The 21,654-nt window shown below is 38.5% G+C and overlaps 1 protein-coding gene across 1 annotated transcript in view; it reads right to left on the minus strand.

The window, feature by feature from the left end:
• gnb1b (guanine nucleotide binding protein (G protein), beta polypeptide 1b) overlaps window positions 1–21,654 on the minus strand; it is a 25,503-nt gene continuing 3,849 nt past the window's right edge. Inside the window, exons 2-11 of the mRNA XM_037535163.1 lie at window positions 14,437–14,544; window positions 9,023–9,061; window positions 8,793–8,899; window positions 7,276–7,339; window positions 6,982–7,144; window positions 5,869–5,935; window positions 4,916–5,117; window positions 4,237–4,453; window positions 3,719–3,848; window positions 1–235 (exon numbers count right to left, since the gene is read on the minus strand). Coding sequence (XP_037391060.1) covers window positions 3,742–3,848; window positions 4,237–4,453; window positions 4,916–5,117; window positions 5,869–5,935; window positions 6,982–7,144; window positions 7,276–7,339; window positions 8,793–8,899; window positions 9,023–9,061; window positions 14,437–14,493 — 1,023 coding nt within the window. The 5' untranslated portion in view covers window positions 14,494–14,544 and the 3' untranslated portion in view covers window positions 1–235; window positions 3,719–3,741. The remainder of the gene's footprint in view (window positions 236–3,718; window positions 3,849–4,236; window positions 4,454–4,915; window positions 5,118–5,868; window positions 5,936–6,981; window positions 7,145–7,275; window positions 7,340–8,792; window positions 8,900–9,022; window positions 9,062–14,436; window positions 14,545–21,654) is intronic.

Raw genomic sequence — 21,654 nt, forward strand, 5'->3', positions numbered from 1 at the left:
AGGAATTCTTCTCTCTCGCTCTTTTTTTTCCTTTTTTTTTTTCTTTTTTAAGGTGGGTGATAAAACAAATTGTGCTCTTCTTTGTGTAGGAAAGGCATTGTTTTCCCTTAGAAGTTTTTTCTTTTTGTGGTGGTGTCTGAGTCAGTTTTATAAGGTGTTTTGTTGACGATGCTGTGAAATTTAACATTCTAAAGTTGGAATGGTCTTCCAGTCAACTTTGGAGTTCAAACGACATCTAAAGAAATGCAGAAGGAGAGACCACAAGAAGAGTTAATCAACTTACCAACTTCTCATTAACATCCATCAAGACAGGTCAATTCAAGCACAACAAATAGTATGGTTACAGGGAGGCAATAAAAAAAAAAACTTCAGCATTTCACAAATAGACATGTCCTTATTATTACATTTACATTTTACGGCATTTGGCTGACGCTCTTATCCAGAGTGACTTACAGTTTGATCATTTTACACAGGTAGGCCAAGGTGGTGTTAGGAGTCTTGCCCAAGGACCCTTATTGGTATAGTGTAGTGTGTTTGCCCTGGTAGGGGATTGAACCCCAGTCTACAGTGTAGAAGGCAAAGGTGTTAACCTCTACACTAACCAACCACCACCACTATTATTATTATTATTATTATTATTATTATTATTATTATTATTATTATTAAGGTCTGGAAGCAGAAATGCAGGTCATATCAGTAACAACGTGACCTTACGATACTTCAGCATGTTCATGACACACTATGCATCACCAATTAGTTTTTCTCAAGTCTGATTAGTTTAAAGAGAGAAAAGAACCAGTAGTTGGGCCTGTCACAATCATGAACGTCTAGCTATTGATTACCATATAAAACAATTGCAATTGTTTTTTTTTGGTTGAAACTATTAAAGTTCAAGCCTTATGTGGCCAAAACACAGAACTCGCATAAGCAAACATTTCTCGTTGACGGCCTCTAAAAGGTGTTACATCACCACTCAAGAGTTTAGAGATAATGGTTCTTTTCATAAGAGCGCCGACATGTCTGAATAAACTCATTTTCTGCTTACTTTTATTTAGAGTCACGAAAATAACTCACCATCAGGTGATTATGTAACAATTGTGACAGGCCTATTTATAGTGTTACGTTTCAAAAATGCTATCAAAACTAAAAATACGAAGACTTTTAGCCCTAATTTTACATGCAAAACTGCACTACATCAAGGTAAACGGGACTACATGCTTTTTAAAATGAAATACGCAATGGTTGTCCACAGTATGCTAAGAAAAGCACTCTGACGTTACATAATGTAATTTCTCACAATAAACAAATCAGCTTATTTGCAGCCCCCAATTATCAATGGTCGCGTACCTGCATCCGGTTCTCATCAAACGTTATCTGTGACCAGGGCACAATTACATTTTTAGAATTTTTCTTCATTAGTTTCTCACTGATTTCTGTTTAGATTCTGTGAGCTTTAAAAGGAGCAATAAAAGCTTGTTTTTTTTTTTTTAAACAGCAGTTCATGTTATATAGTTTCATTTTTATTTTCACTTTTGAGTATTATGATGCAAGACATAGTAGGTTTTTGATAAGGAGAAAATGAAATTAATACAACAGTAGACAGCTCAGCTTAAGCTTTGCTAAAGACAGCACAACACAGAAATTCTGATTGTAACTCATTAACACACTGGAAAAAAAAAAAAAAAAACAAAGTTCAGCAATTCTACCTGTAGTTTGTTTTGCATTCAACATTAGGGTTTTGATTTAGTTTACAGCAGTATTAACAGCAAACACAAACAGTAGCAGCAACAAGAGAGGAGCTTTGAGTTTTAATTTAACTTGATTTTTTTAGTTCAGTTGGCAATGGAAATGATAAAATGTGTAATCATGGATTTTTTTTACCATAAAATTTTTTTTTACCTCCATCTCCAACATTCTTTGACCAATATATCCACTATTCCTCCTCAACACATGTCCAAACCATCTCAACCTGGCCTCTCTGGCTTTATCTCCAAACTGCTCCACCTTCACTCTCCCTCTGATCTGCTCATTTCTAATCTTGTCCATCCTTGTCACTCCCAACGAAAATCTCAGCATCTTCATCTCCGCCACCTCCATCTCAGCCTCCTGTCTTTTAGACAGAGCCACAGTCTCCAAACCATACATCATAGCAGGACGCACTACTGTCTTGTAAACCTTCCCTTTCACTCTTGCTGCTATCCTTCTGTCACACATCAGCCCTGACACCCGTCTCCACCCACTCCATCCTGCCTGCACCCTCTTCTTCACCTCTTTTCTACACTGTCCATTGCTCTGGATGGTTGACCCAAGATATTTGAAGTCATCCACCTTTACGACCTCTACTCCTTGCATCTTCACGTTTCCACCTGCCTCCCTCTCATTCACACACATGTATTCCATCTTATCTCTACTGACCTTCATTCCTTTCCTCTCCAGTGCAAACCTCCACCTCTCCAGATTCTCTCAGATTACAATGTCATCTGCAAACATCATGGTCCATGGAGCCTCCTGCCTGACCTCATCTGTCAACCTGTCCATCACCATTGCAAACAAGAAGGGGCTCAAAGCTGATCCCTGATGTAACCCTACCTTTACCTTGAAACCATTTGTCACTCCAACTGCACACCTCACCACTGTCTCACTATCCTCATAAATGTCCTGCACCACCCCAACATACTTTTCAGCTACCCCTGACTTCCTCATACAGTACCACAGTTCCTGTCTTGGCACCCGATCATATGCCTTCTCTAGATTCACAAAGACACAATGTAGCTCCTTCTGACCTTCTCTGCCAACACTCAATGCAAAAATTGCATCTGTGGTGCTCTTTCTGGGCATGAAACCAAACTGCTGCTCACTGATCTGAACCTCTCGCCTTAGCCTTGCTTCAACAACTGTTTCCCATACCTTCATGGTGTGGCTCATCAACTTTATACCTCTGTAGTTACTGCAGCTCTGCACATCACCCTTGTTCTTAAAAATGGGGACCAGTACGCTGCTTCTCCACTCATCAGGCATCCTCTCACTCTCCAGGATTTTGTTAAACAACCTGGTTAAAAAGTCCACTGCCTTCTCTCCTAAACATCTCCATACCTCCACAGGTATGTCATCTGGACCAACTGCCTTTCCATTCTTCATGCTTTTTAAAGCTGCCCTCACTTCCACCTTACTAATTCTCTGCATTTCCTGATCCACTATCTCTCCCCCCGTTGTCCTCCTCTCTCTCTCGTTTTCCTCATTCATTAGTTCTTCAAAGTACTCCTTCCATCTACTCAACACTCTGTTCACTCACTAGTACATTTCCCTCTCTATCCTTTATCAGCCTAACCTGCTGTACATCCTTTCCCTCTCTGTTTAGCCAAACGATACAATTCCTTTACTCCTTCTTTACTGTTCAGCCTCTCATACAGCTCATCACAGGCCTGAGCCTTTGCCTTTGCCACCATTCTTTTCGCTATGCGACTAGCCTCACAGTACTCCTGCCTACTTCCTTCATCTCTCTGGTTATCCCACTTTTTCTTAGCTGCCTTCTTCTTCTGAATACTCTCCTGGACTTCCTCAATCCACCACCAACTTTCCTTGTCTTCTTTCCTCTGACCAGACGAAACACCAAACACATTTTTGCCTACATGACTAAATTGTAAAAACATTGTACCAATTTGCTTACAATAAAAATATGAATAAAATACATAATAAACTAAGACAAAAGCTGTCTTACTGTGTCAGACATGTGTTCAGAGTTCAGTTCCAGATCTTGAGGAAGCTGTCCCAGGACCCTGTAGCCACAGCCATGCCATCATCAGTCACACCCAGACAGCTCACGCGGTTGTCATGGCCAGCCAACACACCTACCAGACAGCAACATTAATACACCAATAAAAACAAATGTTATCTTCAATAGAGTTTATAGGTTTACAAGGCTGGTCTAAACCGTTTCTGTGACCAAGATGAAGAGAATGCATGCAATGCGTGTTTCTGCCTGTCTATGTACATGTACTTCAACAATAAATGCTATGTGGAAAAACCTGTTAGATTTGAATGATCATTTCCCCAAGGTACACAATAACATGACTAACAGCAGGATCATGTTACTGAAAAAAAAAATAACATGCAAACCACCATGCAGAATTATTTAAGTTTTCTCCCCGCATGTACACAGTAACAGTACAACATCTGTTTCTACAATACTCATGTTCTCTGAGATCCATTTACACTGTGAGTGTGTGCATGTCTCACCTGCACGGTCAGCCTTCAGGCTGTCCCACACATTGCAGTTAAAGTCATCGTAACCAGCCAGCAGAAGGCGGCCGCTCTTGGAGAAGGCCACGGAGGTGATGCCACAGATGATGTTGTCGTGGGAGTACACCATTAGCTCCTGGTCAGCACGCAGGTCAAACAGGCGGCAAGTGGCATCATCCGAGCCAGTGGCAAATGCATTGCCATTGGGGAAGAACTGAGGAAAAACAACCAGGATGGATAAGCTGAGAGATATAACAGCAAAACACTCAAACATTTGGTTATAGAGCCTTCAAATAGAGAACGAAACCTAGGATTAGTAAAATATGCCCCAGCCAACAACTCTCATGAGCTTCTACACAGGTTTGATAGCACTTGAATATAATGAACCCTGCTCGATACACAGAATACAGAAAATTAAAAGCAGGAAGGAAGTTTCCAGTGAACACACTGGCAGCATTTCTAGCATCAATTTTTGCTGGAAAAACTCAAACAACTGCCAAAGTGCTCAATATAATTTAAAAAAACTGGAACTGATGGCTTAGACGACCAACTGTTCTCCGTCACTGAGACATATACTGAAGCTTACATAGTATGTTTTTTTTGTTGTAGTTGCAGCACAGCATAGTACTGTAACAGTAGCATAATACAATTCAGTTAACAGAGTAGTGTTACTTACACAGATGGCATTGATGTCAGATTCATGGCCAGTAAAAGTCTGTCTGCACATCCCCTCACGCACATCCCACAGCTTAGCAGAGGCATCGCAGGCCCCTGACACAAAGGTCCTGGAGTCAGGACTCAGCGACAGGCTCATCACATCTCCAGTGTGGCCTGCAAAAGTGGTTGTCTGCTGACCAGTCTCTATGTCCCAGAGAGCACTGTAATAAAAACATTATACATTTTTTTAAATGCAAGAAAATACCAGATAATACTAAAGAGGGTACTCTACTTTTTTTTTTGACTTGGCAGGCAAAAATATACTTTTCATTAGCTTCCAATCAGCAGAACACCCTATTCAGACAGGATGTAGAGATATGGGAAATGTGGGCTGATGCCAGTATTCTACATTTTTCAAGTACATATCTGATGATGATGATACATAAATATTTTAAAAAGTTAAAACGAATGACATCGTCCTGGATTACAGAAAAAAAAATTGCAGACATATTTCGTGCTGCAGGCCAGTATTGTTCGAATGTATTCCATCAACAAAAACATCAAAACATTGGTTTGAAATACTGGTCAAAACTAAACATCCGATGCAGATTTTTAAAAAAAGTAATTATCCGCCAACACTTAATTTTGATATCCTGCCTCCCTACTAGTGTTTGTTGCTTATGCAAAACCCATCACCACTATAATTTTGGCAAAAATTATAAAGACTGAAAATACAGCAAAATAAAGCCAGATAACTGATCTTACCTACAAGGTCTAGATTTTAAGAAATATCATGAACTTATACTCAGTGAGTATAAGTCTATCCTAGTATTATCTATCCTAATCATTTATTTTTCTTTTCTAAATGAAGTTTACTTGTTACATTGAGGTAACACTGCAATATGTATGTGCTGCCTCCTTATTTCCACTCTCTTGATTTTCATTGAAGGGGCTGCAGTTTCTCTCTCTCACCAGGTGGTGTCGCCAGAACTCGTGACAATCTGGTTGTCATCAAGGAAGCGGCAGCAGGACAGGTACCCTGCAGACACAAGGAAATAAAAGTCTCAAACGTACGGTTTTACTCAAGTCAGAATGCTGAAGACATATCACTTTCACTGGAGCTGGATGAGTCATTTCAAAAACATGGTAATGATTGTAGTCATAGCAGAAAGTTCTCATTCCAGCAGTTAAACAGGTACACTCACATTAACAACGTGACAAACTTTCACTTCAACTTATGTAAGGTCGAAAGAGTACATGACCAGTATGGAGCACCACATCTGCATAAAACAAACCCAGACAAATAGCAAAGTATTCCACAAATAAAATGCTTTATGTCCTTTTATAAAAGCACAATTGTAAACTGCTTCTAAAGCACAGCTAACACAAAAATAGATGGACTAGAGATTCTGAGCTGCCAGGGTATAGACTCCTCAACTGCACTTAAACCGATACCACCAGAGCTGCTTATAAAGGAAGAGAGGAGGGATTAAACCATTATAAATGTAGTTTATTGCACCATCACAATTAGGCCACCGTGCTAAAGTGGGGCAAAAAATTTTTCCAAAAAATGTAAGAAAAACAGTGTGTTTGGTTGATAATGGTTAAACTATGTGAGTTAGTTCCATGACAAAACAAAGGCTTAAAAACTACAAGCTACTGACTTTGTTGATTGCTGTTTAAACTATGCATATGAACGTCAAGCCTGTCCCGGCTAGGAGGTGTATGTTTGTTAACTGAGGCAAAAATGTGGTAAACTTAAGCAGGCAGCCTACTTCTTACCATTATGGTCATATTTCATTTAATAAAGATTAACTGTTTACATAAAACGCAGTGCCATTTGATGTTTTCAGGGATAGCGTTTGTAATTTTAGGTTTGTCGGTTTACGATTTATTCACTGGCTAAAAAGGGTTAACAGGCAAAAGACTCCATTTGTATACCTATTTGGGTTATGTACTCAAGTATAAATCTGTCTTAATCTGTCCTCAAGCTTTTAAACTAAAGGGCTCTGGGGGAAATATTCTCCCGACTGACTGAAACATTCAGCAGAAGACTTACAGACTTAGAGGCACTATGAAATATACCTGTGTGTCCAGCCAGTTCACGGCTGACGCGCACATTGCCCTCACGAGTCTTCAGACTGTAGATGGAACAGATGTTATCCAGGCCTCCACAGGCCACATAGTTCCCTGAGGGAGCGTAGGCACAGGTCATCACCCAGGACGAGCGAAGAGGAATGGCATGGACCTGAACCACACACAATAAATGGACAGTGTTTAGTGTTTGGTAAACCAAAGTACTTTGGTTAGAAACTTGGTACTTGATGCTAAGCAACAAAGTAAGATGCCTTCATATCAGTGCATCTCCTCTTGACCTACCTTATTTGTGGTATAGCTGTCCCAAATAATGAGTTTACCATCCTGGGATGCACTGACCAACAGCCTACACAAAAAAGCAACAGTGAGGTCAATGCAAGCAGCAGATAACCTAAAGAACGCACATTATAATCTATGGGCTTATAAAGAAACGATCATCAATAACATGTTAAGTATTGTGGACTATTAAAAGAACAATTCTGCAGCATTGTTCATGCTGCTTGGGCCTCAATTTAAACCATGACCGTAATAGCAACAACATATGCTTAGTCATAACACCTACACACAGCCATCATTTCACCACCTACACGCATGAACAGAAAGTGATTCACCACTCTGTGTATATCCACCAGCTAGTGTAAAATACACCTACACACTCCCACACAGAGAAGGGAAGCCCCTGAAGATGGCTAATTGTAATGGATGATTGATCTCCATGTGTTTTAACTTTGAAGCAAGATTATTACTGTCAACAAAAAAAAAAAATTACTTGTTAATGGAATAAAAATAAGAATTTTCATTAACACAAAAACCAAAATCAATACTATAAGTGTCGACTGCAAAACAAACTCAAACAGTATTACAGAGAAAAATCATTCAGTTCTCGTGTTAAATACCTGGGAGCTAATTATGCCTTGGACTAAAGCAACTTAGGCAAACACAGTCTACCGCGCCCAGTGAGTTTTACCATTTTAGTCTATTATTGAAATGGATAAACTCACTGGAAGGCAACAAGACGACAAACTTTGACTTCCTTTACATTCTTGCTGTTGACAAAATATTTACAAAATCAAAACTACATTAAAATATTTATAAATCAAACTATGCAAAAGCTACAGTAAAGCACATCATTTTCAGGAAAGAACAAAAACTGTTAACTGTGAAACTTAACCAAAATTCATTCACAAAAAACACTACAATAATCCTGCTTATTGAGAAGTAACACTGCAGAGTCACCATGTTAATAACAACTAAAACAGCAAATCATTTTGAGTGCAACTCCCTAGAAAAGTACTTGTGACACACGAGTTATGAGGTTTGAGATTCAATTTTCACAGAAAAAAGTAAAGAAAAAAAAAGTACAAATCTTCTTTGTAGTTCAACTATGGAACTATGTAAATTAGACAAGGCAGTTTGAGTGTAAAGCCTCAGTTTCTATGAATAAGCAGCCTTTCAGGAAACAAAGCTGAAAAACTCATTTAATATTTGCATTCCAACATGAGGAAGTAGGCACTCTCTTTCAAGCTTTCCCCCCTCAGCCTTTTTACATTTACGGCATTTGGCAGACGTTCTTATCCAGAGCGACTTACGATTTTATCTTTTTTTGTTTTACATGGGTAGGTGAAGGCAGTGTTAGGAGTCTTGCCCAAGTACTCTTATTGGTCTAGTGTAGGGTGCCTGCCCAGGCAGGGGATTGAATCCCAGTCTCCAGTGTCAAAGGCAAAGGGGTTACCCACTACAAATTCCTCCCAAGAACACACTAACTAGCTAAATCAAGCTAAAACACTAAAACAAAGTACCTGGAGTCAGAGCCCCAGTGCATGGCATAGATTTTAGCCAGATGTCCCCTCAGCGTTCGCCTTGTGCGCATCTGGATTCGGCCAACAGGGTCGATGTTGGCTGTGATCTGGAAGACAAATTACATTTGAGATGACCGCAAAATCACACAAAATAGTTTGAGTTGGATCAAATAAAAACAGGTGCTCTTAGTTTGCTTGATTTGTTCCCCCATGTGATGATGATGCTTTACCTGTGATAGTGTGGCATCTGCACAGGCTTTCCTCGCATCCTGAAAAACATAGCAGACATGCAGAATACTGAGTCATGCTGGACCTTTTTTTTTCTTCTTTCAGATGGAAGAATCTGAATAGATTCACAGCCTCCAAATTTAGCTTTAATGTAAAGACAGTGTTGATGTGCAAATAGATGCCATAACACAAAATAACAAACGTGTTTTTTTCCCCCTCCATGAAAGTGTAAGACAGCCTCCTGAGGCATTTTATTCTGATAAACTTGTTATATTCTGGTCACGTTCATCTTTTAACACAAAGTTTAAATGAACTAGCTAGTCTATTTGGTAACAGTCATTGATGACAATGGTAGTTGGTATCATAACCGTAGTCGGGTTCATGTGTTACGAAACCTAAGAAATGGAGATTTAGAAGATGGGTAATGTGAGTCACTGACAAACACAAACTCATTATTGTAAACTTTTAAAAATATTCATTTTGTAGGAGTGACTGCATCCACATAATTTAGCATCAAAACATTACAAACGCAGTGATGAGCCATGAGTCACATCAGGAAGCGCCTCTCAGTAACTCAATGCAGGCATCCCAACTTTATTTGGTAAGCTATGCAAATTACTGGTTGCCATATGAAAATGTCTCAGTTATGTAGTCTATTCTCACAAGCAAAAAGTACACACCTTCAGCTGAAAAGGTTAAGCAGATGAGTCTTATCGCAGTCATTACCCTTAATTCCTGAGACGACTAGAAGTAAATAGCTCTGAATTTTTTTTTTTTTACTTATTGAAGAGCACAGTAGTGTTGTCAGAATTTAATCCAGAGGATCGAGATTGTGGCTGATCTAGGTATACATTAATGGATTACGTATCGATTAAAATAAGCCCAATTCACGTCTGATCTATTATTTCTTTTCTACATTCTTTCTCCATCACTCATGAAGTAAACGAACATTATTGGCAACCTGTGGCACCGAGGCCTGTTTTCAGAAGTTACCCAAGTGGTTTACGTGTGTACAGAGTGGAACTACTTTAAAGCAGAAAATCAAAACGTGTAATTTCGGCATTCCTGCTTTTCCAACAGGTTTTGAACTAGACACCTTTTGGGCCCATAAAACGCAAGCAAGTGCTTCCAGTCAAAGTGTCACCAAAACCTCGCAGAAAACACACTTTCACTTATGAATCACGACTGATTAAAACATATCTAACATATGACAACTTAGTATTTTATTGAAGTTGTACGGGTAAGTCAGAATGTTCAAAATTTCTAAGTAAATTTAAATAAAAAAAATCTAAAAGGACATTTTCAGCATGCAAATGAGCTTGTCCTTAACATTATACATTGTCATACAAGAACCCTGAGATGTCCGAAAATTTTTTTATCTTTAGTTTTTTTATTTACTCCAGAGAAGGAAGCAAGCTGGCTGACCAGGGAGGCACACTGGCCTCTGATTCCAGGTAGCAGATAGTACAGAGCACATCTATAGCACATACACTATACAGACCAAAGATTTGGGACACATCTAATTATTGAGTTCTGGTGTTTCAGCCACACCGATTGCTAACAGGTGGCTAAAAATAAGCACCTAGCCTTACAGTCTCAATAGACAAAAACTGGCACTAGAATGACTCGTACTGATGAGCTCAGTGACGTTAACATGGCACTGTCGTAGGATTCCACCTCTGCCTCAGATCAGTTTGCGAAATTTCTGTCCTGCTAGATCTGCTCCTGTCAATCATAAGTGCCATTATTGTGAAATGGAAGTACTTAGGAGCAACAGCAGCTTAACCACGAAGCGGTATACCACACAAAGTCACAAAGTGGGGCTGGTGAGTGCTGAAGCGTAGTGTCTATCCTTTGTTGACTCACTAAAGAGTTCCAAACTGCTTCTGGAAGTAACATCAGCAACAGAACTGTGCATCAGGAGCTTCATTAAATGGGTTTCCATGGCCGAGCTAATACACACAAACTTGAGATAAAGTGCAAAATGCCAAAAGGTGGGCGGGGGCGGCAGTGGTGTAAAGCACGCCACTGGACTCTGGAGCAGTGGAAACATTCTATGGAGTGATGAATCACTCCTCTCCATCTGGCAGTCTGATAGACGAGTCTGGGTTTGGTGAATGCCAGTAGAACGTCACCTGCCTGACTGCATGATGCCAACGTTAAAGTCTGGTGGAGGAGGGATAATGCTATGGGGTTGTTTTTCAGGGGTTGGCCTATGCCACTTAGCTCCAGTGAAGGGAAATCAAAGTTTCAGCAGACCAAGACATTTTGGGCAATTCTATGCTTCCAACTATGTGGGAACAGCTTGGGGAAGAACCTTTTCTCTTCCAGCATGACCGAGCCCCAGTACACAAAGCAAGGTCCATTAAGGCCTGTCTGGGTGAGTCTGGTGTAGAAGAACTTGACTGGCCCTCACAGAGCCCTAATCTCAACCCCATCGAATACCTTTGGAGACTGAGAGCCATGTCCTCTCGTCCAACAGCAGTACCTCACAAATGATTGCCACACACTCCAAAATCTTAGAAAGATCAGAGTGGAAAGCTTGCCAGAAGCATGGAAGCTGTTACAGCTCCAAAGGGGAACCAACTCTATTATTGCCTATGGATTTAGAATGGGATCTCAGAAAATCTCCTGTATGTTTAATGTGTAGGTGTCCCAATACGTCCATATAGTATAGTAAGTGATGCTAAAAAGTGCCAATTAACAAACTCAAGCTAACTTTACGCTTTACCTGTATAGATTTAACAGAATAAAACAATTTAGTGAATCTACCAGGTTTGGTATCAGCTAGCTAACACTTTATAAAGGTGAAAACAGACGATCAGAATGCGTCTGCTTATCTTAAAGACTTGCCATTGACATCCGTCTCTGTGTACATCACATGATACGGGTTTATGGTCTGGGTAAACTGCTAAATGGCATCATTGTCTCCTGAGGTGTCCAGAGTGCAGTAGCCTGAGTTGGTGGGAGGATATTATTCTAATTGTGCAGAAAATTCAAGTTTGAAATGCATAGCCCAATATACTATATACAAACACCATATACTCACACAGATAAAAAAATTAAATGATTTCACTGTGGGGCTGTATTATCTATGAAAACACAAAAGAATATTGAGTTTTGGACAATCTGATAAGTGTGCTCAAAAGATTGGTGGACAAAACTGGATCTGGAAAACTGGAAGTCCACAGAGCTCAGCACATGCATAGGGCAGGCTGTAAATAACTGCACAGTGATTATCCGAGCCAAGGCTCTGTACTTCACAACACTGGAACTGAAATGAACTAAAACTATGACTATAAGTAAAAATGTTTCAACTTGAGGGCAGTTATATCTATAATGGTTGAACCCCTAAAGAAAAACCTTGAGACACGGCATCACATTTCAGTGGCTCCTGAACTAAATGAAAATTGCTCAAAGTAATTGTTTCGATAAAATAAAATGACTTCTTGTTTGTTTGCAATTGATACATTTCTAAAGTTTGTAACCCACAGACATCACCAGACACCTGGTTCCTTCCCTGGTGACAAGCTGCTAGGCCTATAATGCATTTATTGCCAGGTCCTGCTTGCTTTGGGTGGGGGGAGGTTCAATCTTGTCTTTAGTCAGTATGAATTGCAATAATCAGATCAGGTGACAGACTTGACCAATCAGGAACATTTTACTCTGGAGACTGCAAGAAGATGCAACGTTAAATGGTGTTTAGTGCATTTAGTAGGATCTGAACAATTTAAATGCTTCTGTTCACTTCAGAAGAACACTACTTTAGCAGCAATCAAACGCTTTGAATTGTGAGAAGGTGGTTTTATTTTTTCCTTTTTGGTTTTCCTCATTCCATCACTCTTGGTTCAGGTTAATCTTAATCTCATCAGTCCACAATACTTTGTCCCAGAACTCTAGGTGCATTTTATGTTCTTTTCCAGTACAATTTTTTTGCCAGGCTTCTTCGAGTAAATGCTCACGTCTTTGTTTTTTCACACAGCTAACCCGTAAAAAGTGATTGTTTAAAAGTGATTGTCCACTTCAGTGCTCTTCTTTGGCCTACCAGGGCATCTCAATGCAAGATTTCTTGCTTAACCAGTTAAACTAACTTTAATCTTAGTTCGATCTAAGCCCCAGATTTGTCCCACGATGGCAGGTTTAACTAGGCAACATCACTTTATAAACTTAAATTGCAAATGTCTAGTCTCTAGCCACCGTGCCCCCATCTGCTTTTGTAAGAGGAGCTATAAACCATTTGGCTGTCATGTTTTCAGATAACGTCCTAAGTGTTGGCCCTAGCCTGATAGGATGACTGACCGGTTGTGAATCTGCGAAAATTAAAATACAATCTGATCCAAGGCATTTTCAAAGATATTGCAAAGTGGAGAGGCGACATTTCGCATTTATGTTTGAATTTTAACATTTTTCTAGCTTTGTTTTCTTACAAAACACGATTCCACAAACATTATTAGAGTGTGCAAAATAATTTAACATTTTAATCACATTTTAAAATTACATTTTAATTATAATTTTGATACCAACATTGTATAATCATATATGGCATGAATATGCAGTTCTGGAAATACATTTTAATTTAAATAAAGCTTCTCATGAAGCATCTAAATCTTTGTGTAAATGAAAACCTAATTCTAGTAAACCAAATAGCAAATGTAAAGGGAATTAATGAATTAGAATTGTCATTTTGAGCCCAAACTTACATGTATGAGTGGAAATTTTACATTTAAGCTTACATTCCCATTTTGCATTACATTTTAATTTTAATACTGATATGCTTCCATACACGACGTCCTCCTTTACCGGCAATGATACTTTTTTGGTCCTCAAATTGCAAGATAACAGAACAAATGGCTATATAACTATTCGAATGCAGCTACAGAATATGGTTTAAAAAATGTCTGTACACTTCAAAGAATCTTTATAAGTCATTGAAGAGTGTCGTTTTAGTGGTCATGTAGTCATTTTATACCACTTTGTTTAATGCAGGTGTGTTTGCAACTGCGCATTAGTTAAATGGTCCCTTCCTGTCAAAGTAGGAGGATCTTGGCTATGCTAAGCAAAGAAACCCATCAGATTCTCAAAACATTTGGTATAGTCTACCCTGCCGTGCCACAGACTTAACTGTGCTTGTGGGATTCAGGTTAGATATATCAGAACCCCACTTCCCATTTAGTGTCAGGCAAAACAACCAATTTGTGAATTTTACTTGTCACTTGGATATTTGCAAACTGATACCTCCTTCAGTCACTTGTGCCCATACCTAATGTTAATACCCTCAAATTAACACTGATATTCTGAGCTGGTAGCATTATAGTCTGTTTCATTACTGGAGTATAAAACAAAAACAGTGATGTGAAAACAGCCAGATGTCATTTAAATGCCTGTGAAGTCAATGCGGGAGCATAGGGGTACTCACTCTGATCTGGTTTTTGAGCTGCTCAGCCTCCTGGCGTAACTGGTCCAGTTCACTCATTTTCTTCTTCTAAAGCTCTTCCTCACTCCTGCTGCCGGGACACGCTCTGATCTATGCCAGAGACATAAGATATGCATACAGATTGAAATGCAAGACAAAGTCTGAGAGATAACATTTACATACCAAAGCATGCTCTCTGTTCATAGTATTTCAAGTATTTAAAGCTGTTTTCTGGTTTAGTTGGAGTTTTTGTGACACTCTTTTTAATTTGGCAATGCAGGAAGTTAAATTACGTATGTGGGAGTTCACTGGCTGGTCTGAAATTGTGGCTGGGATACAAGCAGCATTTTATTTTCATATTAGACCCCAAACAATGGCCAACTTTCACTCACCCATCACTGTATAAAATTCAGATTTATACCTCACATGTATTCTTGATGTAAACGTATTATCCTACCCTACGTTGTTTTCAAAGAGAGACGCTTAAAATACATGAACCACAATCAAAGCAATAAAATAAACCATTAAAATTGTGTCTCTGACTGAATGGTTTGTCAATGTGAATTTAACCTGATGTCTAGCCACAAACATGTTCCTCACTCCATGTGCCAAAATCAACTGTATTACATTGCAATTAATTTACTGTTATTAGAGACAAATGTCAAATCTTGACAGATAGATTATGCAGACAGTACAGTGCTACTGTGCTGCTAAAAGAAGCAAACTGCATATCCTGATGTTGAAACACCTCAATTGGTACGGACCACTGCACAATAAAAACAATTCTTCCTTTTAACTAGAAACATGTATGTAAACCTGGTAGCCTTGCTGTTTGAACTTAACAACCTCAAATCTTTAAAGTTAACAAATGTAAAACAATACCAGAGGTCTGAACAACTCAACCAGGCTTCCTTTTTTTAGTTAAAGTTGCATCTTCTGCAGTGTAATACTGCATTCCACCATCAGTAAATTGAGCCAGGGTTCTGTGAACCTTTGCTCGTGTGTCTAGAGCACATCCCATCGCGGGTGGAGTGCTCACACCTGTCAAAACAGGCTGCACTAAAGAAAAACTGACTTGTACGTACCAAACAAGGTAGACACGAGAGCTCCCTCAGAAAACCTCCTTGACTTTTTGTACATTTGTTCAAGGACTTGAAACCAGAAAAAAAACAAAAAAACAAAAAAAAAAAAACCCATACATCTAATCTATTGGTCAATTTAACTGTTCCTTGTCAAATGTTACAAATTCCTATGAGGAATACTTACATTGCTAGATTAGCTTACACTCCTTTCACACTACCAAGCTGAATTGGCACAAAATGATAAAACAGTATTTTTTAAAAACAAGATAGTCATCTTTGTCTTCATTGCTAGTTAGAAAATGCATAAAACAAACACCAGCTAATTTTAAAATCTACGTAGAAGTTATTTGGTAATTGAGCGACTGACAATCCGAATAATCGAATCTCTGTTTTAATAATCAGCAGATGAATCGACTATCAAAACAGTTGTTTGTTGCAGCACTGATTTTGGTTCAATACTCTCTGATGCAGTAAAAATTTGCACCTGACGGTGTTCCTTGCATTAATAAAATGGTTTCCATTTTAGTTTATTACACATTTCAATATAACAAACGTACAATATTTGAGATTTGAAAGAATGGCACCGTGGAGCTTTGCTTTAACAATTCAGACTGGATTCCTAATAAACACTAAACTAAAGATGTGCTTTACAGTGCTCCAATTTAACAAAGTTAACGTGTTAGCCACAAGTGAACATAGACATGACAACGTTAGAGCACAATACTTTGCTTTGTTACACTCTAATAAGCTATTTGAACTAAATCTGCTTTAGCTACAACTAAGAATCCTGCCAGTTGCTCACTTTCCTACCGTTACCAACTTTGGTATCAGCTAGATGTATCTATTAGATTAACCCTCTAAATCAACTAAAAACATTTTTACAATACAATCATCAATCAAAAACTGAAAAGGTTATTTTCAGAACCTGGCCTCAAAATGTTTTGGGAATGTTAAGGCCACAAAATTGGAAATCTGATCTCAATTCACTCAAACACAATGCAAGGAAAAACAGCAAAAAAAGCACACCAACAGTTTCCAATGCCTACAGTCTAATTGTAGAGACAACACTCCTAAAAACCCACAAAGGTAACAGCTAACTGCTGATACGGTTTGAGAGTGGCAGCCACAGCAACAGTACTAGACATGACCTTGTCTTCTATGTGAATGTAATCCATAGCATCTTGTGTGCTACTGAAGTACCCTCTCGTCCTTTCAACAAGCACCTGATGAGAGTCAGCTGACTAAAGGACAAAAAAGAGCTGTAGCAAATGGCCTAGAGGCGTGGCACACTGCCTCCTCTCAGGTCACTTTGTGTCAAACTCTGTGGCAAAGCTTAACTTTGGTTGCTGGGAGAAAAAATACTGAGTGAAGCTCAGGTAGGTCTATTAGAATCAGCACATGATCAGTAACTTTTCTCTTGTTTGATAACTGAAGACGCAGAATCACCCGTATCAGCAGCCTAGCTCATCTTAGTCCATCATGCAATAACCACATACACTCTGACATCAACTTAGCATCCATTATGTACCGCAGTACCAACAATTTTGCTCTAATGAGGAACACATCAATAGAGGCATTCTACAGACCTATTTCTACTGCTGAACTGCTACTACAGAACCAATACAATACCAATACCAGCTTTCCTTTATTTCTGAACACAAGCCTCACATTTTTGTCCATCTAATATTACTGGAACATGAAACCTGTGAGTAAATACCCCATTTCATATTATATATATATATAAAAAATACACACACACTCATGGGGAAAAATGGTCTATAGTTCATTCACTGCTATGCCAAATACTTTACTGCCAATATCAGGACCAAAGCAAATTCTAATATCAGTGTTTGTATATCTACAGCATTTATTTATTAAACATTGATGTGGTAAAATAATTAGATATTTCCTTTAAATTCTTCAATATCCACATGGTTAAGATGTAAACAAAGTCATTAAGAGTGACTTAAATGTGAAACGCACCACTCTAGAGAAACACAAGTTAGAATATTTCATGGTGGTGGTGACGGGAACCAGGCGCCTGAAGAGATTAATTTCTCTTAAACTGATATCACAGAAAGAGTTATTACACAAAAAGGGCTCAGGGTTCCATCTGATGATAGAGACATTGTTTTATTATAGTTTTGCGAAGCTTTTGGTGCAACAGAGACTTTTTTCCTGCAATCCAGAACTGTATGTCAACGCTGCACGGCAAAAATAATACCCCAGGAAAACTCCTTCAATTTTAATGATCAAATTATATGGAAATATGCGCTGCTCTTTTTAGTCATATAGACTACATGTCCTTTTAGCGATGTACTACATTTTATGCAAATCTTGTGTCTTTGTACACAGTCATGCATGGCCCAACACGTCAGCAAAGGCACACTAGTTAGTTAGGAATCTCTGGGAAATACCCAGAATAAGCGGGGCCAATGGTCTGTCTGCCGTTATTCAGCCAAGACATGAGCGCTGTTCTTCTGATCAAGTGATTACTTCATGTTAATAACCAAGCAGAATCAAATATACTCATAGTTTCATAAAGTGTTTTTCAGGGCTTCAACTTCATACACTCCCAAAACAAAACTGAATGAAAACATGCATCCATGAGATCCCACTAGTACATCTTCATGTCGGGTTTCCTCTCCATCAGTGATGCACACAAAAAAACGACTTGAGTGCTAACTAGACATGGGCCAATCAGTGTTTTTTTCGTGTCAACACTGATTGCAGATCACTCTTTAGCATACCGATTTCAACCATTTGCTGTTGAACTTTGAGCTGTGAGCCTGTGAATTCTCATGCATACAGAACTGTACTGTGTAGCACAAAGTTGGGATTAATTCATTGAGGTGCTAAACTTAACACGGACATGAGACTGACATGCAAACTGCATGCATCACTTTTAAAGCTCGGTCACACAACAGTCTTCAGAAGTTGGTTTAGGAGTGTAAACAGCATGATAGCTATGGAGAGGCAACATCTGAGAAGTATTTCCTACTAGGAATAGCACAGTATGGCTCCAGGTGAGATGCTAAGAAACAGTATCCCACATCTTAAATAATAAAAAAAAAAAAGGACTGGTTATCTAATCCTACGCCTACTAAAAATTTAATTACGCTCAACTCTTGTTTATGAATTCAGTAGAATTTTATGGTAAACACTGAGCGTCTAATACAAGCAAGCTACTTCATATGTGCCTAAAAATCCAACTATTGGCTGCTATTCCAAAGGCCATCGTTACGCCAAGAGGCCAGCTGTTGCTTCCGTATGTGTCTCTATGTTCACTCCCTCAATAACAACCTGGACCAACATTAACTCAGACTGATACTGACTACACAGCAGGAGATGTCTGACTCAGCCATTCAGGGAAAGTGGTACTGTTGGCATGTTTGGCCTTTCATGTATGTTATATTATCTGCACTTATTTGTAGCTAAAACATTTTAGTGTGCATATAAAACACTGAATTCAACTACTTTGCAACCACTGCTGACACAGGCATTCAAGTGCACAAATACAGCTTGTACAACCTTCATATACTACAATCAATAGAATGGGGATAGTCCGGAGCAACCATGCCATTAGTGTAACATCACCATGCACAATGCCAAGTGTCCACTAGAGAGGTATAAAGCCCTCACGCTTTGGACAGGGGAGCAGTGGAACTGCATGGTCTGGAATGATTAAGCTCCATCCAATACCTTTGGGATGAAACACCCCTAGCACTATTTATGCTGTATGTCTGGGATACGGAGTCATCTTTTAACGATATGCTTGTATGTGGGATGCACGATGATATAGGTATCATCACAAAATTTGCTTTAAAAATAATTATTGGCATTGTTGTACTCCTGAAGAACAGCACATTTAAAGGATGTTAAATAAAATGCAGATTTTTTTGCATAGTAGATAATTTTACTGAATTTGTGACACTGTAGAAACAAAATGCTACATTTCTGCGTGGATGTGTACACGAAAAATATGGGACTAGGGATCCTGGTGCATCCCTGACTATCCCTAGTCTCATGATGCCTACTGTAGTGTGACATCGCTGTCGATACCTCATCCTATACATAAAGTCACTGACCGACTTCCAGAAAACCAAGGTAACAGGGAAGACATGTAAACACAAATCACGACGGTTCAAAAGTTCAATTCTAATACTTTTGCTAAATTTATTACAATTTGTACAAACCTCATCACAGATAAAGCATGCTACCAGGAAAGCATCAAATGAAGAGAAAATATGGCCAAAGCCGGATCATCCGGGGGGGCAGAGGAGATCATCAGCACTATCATTAACCAAGCCAGTAATCCTAAAAGCTAAAACCCACAGACACTAAGTCTATAATCTCATTCAGTGCCATTAAACAGTTGTCAGACATCGGCATTAAGGTCAGAAATCTGTTAATGCAACTGCAGTTGCTTTTCTATTGCCTGGATTATGTGAATTAATATTGAATAATTTGCAGTTATATTGCTGAGATACTAAAACGGTAAGAGACTTGAAAAACCATTCTGACCACATCTGTTGATTTGATTTGGACTGATTGCTTAATGGAAATTGCACTTCTGACTGCACATTCACCTCATTTTAGAGTGCTTTTATTTCAGTTTTGCAACTGTATCAAGCAATACAATGCACTACAATTAATATACTGAATATATTATATAGAATATACTATAATGTATTTCATGTGCATTTAGAGGATCTTCCAATACATCTAATGGTATCTATTCCTTCTTTAAGAAATAGGGTGGTGTATGCATATAACCACTTTTTTATTTAAATACAAGCAACATATATGCTACAAACAAAAATTTAAACTTTGTTTCGAGAACTTACTGTTTGAGAATAAATCAGCCAAAAGTAATACAAATGTGGGCAATGAGAATAAGTAGTAACAAGCACAGCTTGGTAAACTGATGGCAAACAATTTTATTCAACGCAGTACTTTGTGATTTGAACCTTATGAGCTTTTTCCAGTCTAAATATATAAAAAAGCTCTTCAATACTGATCCATGATTAGTGAAAATAAGCCAGACTAACAAATTTGTTTTTGTCCACAACATAGAACTACGATCATCAGCATAATAAAACAAATAGATTTTAAATACGAATCTGTGACAAAAACATTTAACTATTCTGAACTGATATAGCAGAGGGACAGAATTCTCACTTGATCTCAAATGTTTTAACACCACATTAAAACTAACCCCACAGCACAGAGGCTGTAGTTTAGTTTTACTAGTTCTCACTGTGACTGGTTAGATGCTTCAGAATGGTTATACATTTCAAGCAGAAAGAGAGCGATTAAAAATAATGTAGGTGTGACTTCAGTAACCCAGAAATGCTTAAAATTAGGGTCACCTCAAAAAGCATTTTTACAGGCTTTGCTAACGCATTGGCATTTCTGAATAAGTATCCAAATACTTAATCACTCTCCTAAATAATACTGGATTCATTTAATTGTCCATGTTATGGAACAGATATGTTTACATTTTAGGCAACACTAGACATGCCTCAGAAGCCCTTCCAGTCTGTCATGTGTTTTACAAGTAAAGCCCAATTTCTTTTACTCCAGGGCAATGCAGCCAAATCATAATCCCATTTTTTTTTTACTTTTTGATTTTGGCTGATCTGTGTGGTAATTTATGATGTAAATGACCTGAGCCAGCTAAATGCACTTGTGCTGTATTTGAATGCTGTTACTACACCTGTTCCATGTCACAACATAATTACAAATTATTTATTTTGCCTGACAACCAGTTTTCTCTTACTTTAAAACGCAGCACTTTAGTTGACGTCTTTTTTTAAAATAGGTAATTGATCTTTTTTAGTTCAGTTTGTCATCATGAAGCGCAAATAATGCCATTTGTACTGCAACAGTGACTAAGCTAACAATTTCCCCACTATTAACTAATCAGAATCGGTCATGAGAAACTACAGCACATTTTCACACTTTAAAACGAAATTTGTCCTTAAATTCAGTTTCACAGAACACTATTGCATGACAAGCATTGTCTGCATTGCAATATTTGCCCTCAAAAGCAGAATAGCACAAAAATGATCAAAAGACGAATGAAAAAAATAATCATATGCATATTCATTCATACACCGACCAAATACTTTTAGGG

The sequence above is a fragment of the Pygocentrus nattereri genome, chromosome 26, assembly GCF_015220715.1.
Source record: "Pygocentrus nattereri isolate fPygNat1 chromosome 26, fPygNat1.pri, whole genome shotgun sequence".
Classification (NCBI taxonomy): domain Eukaryota; kingdom Metazoa; phylum Chordata; class Actinopteri; order Characiformes; family Serrasalmidae; genus Pygocentrus; species Pygocentrus nattereri.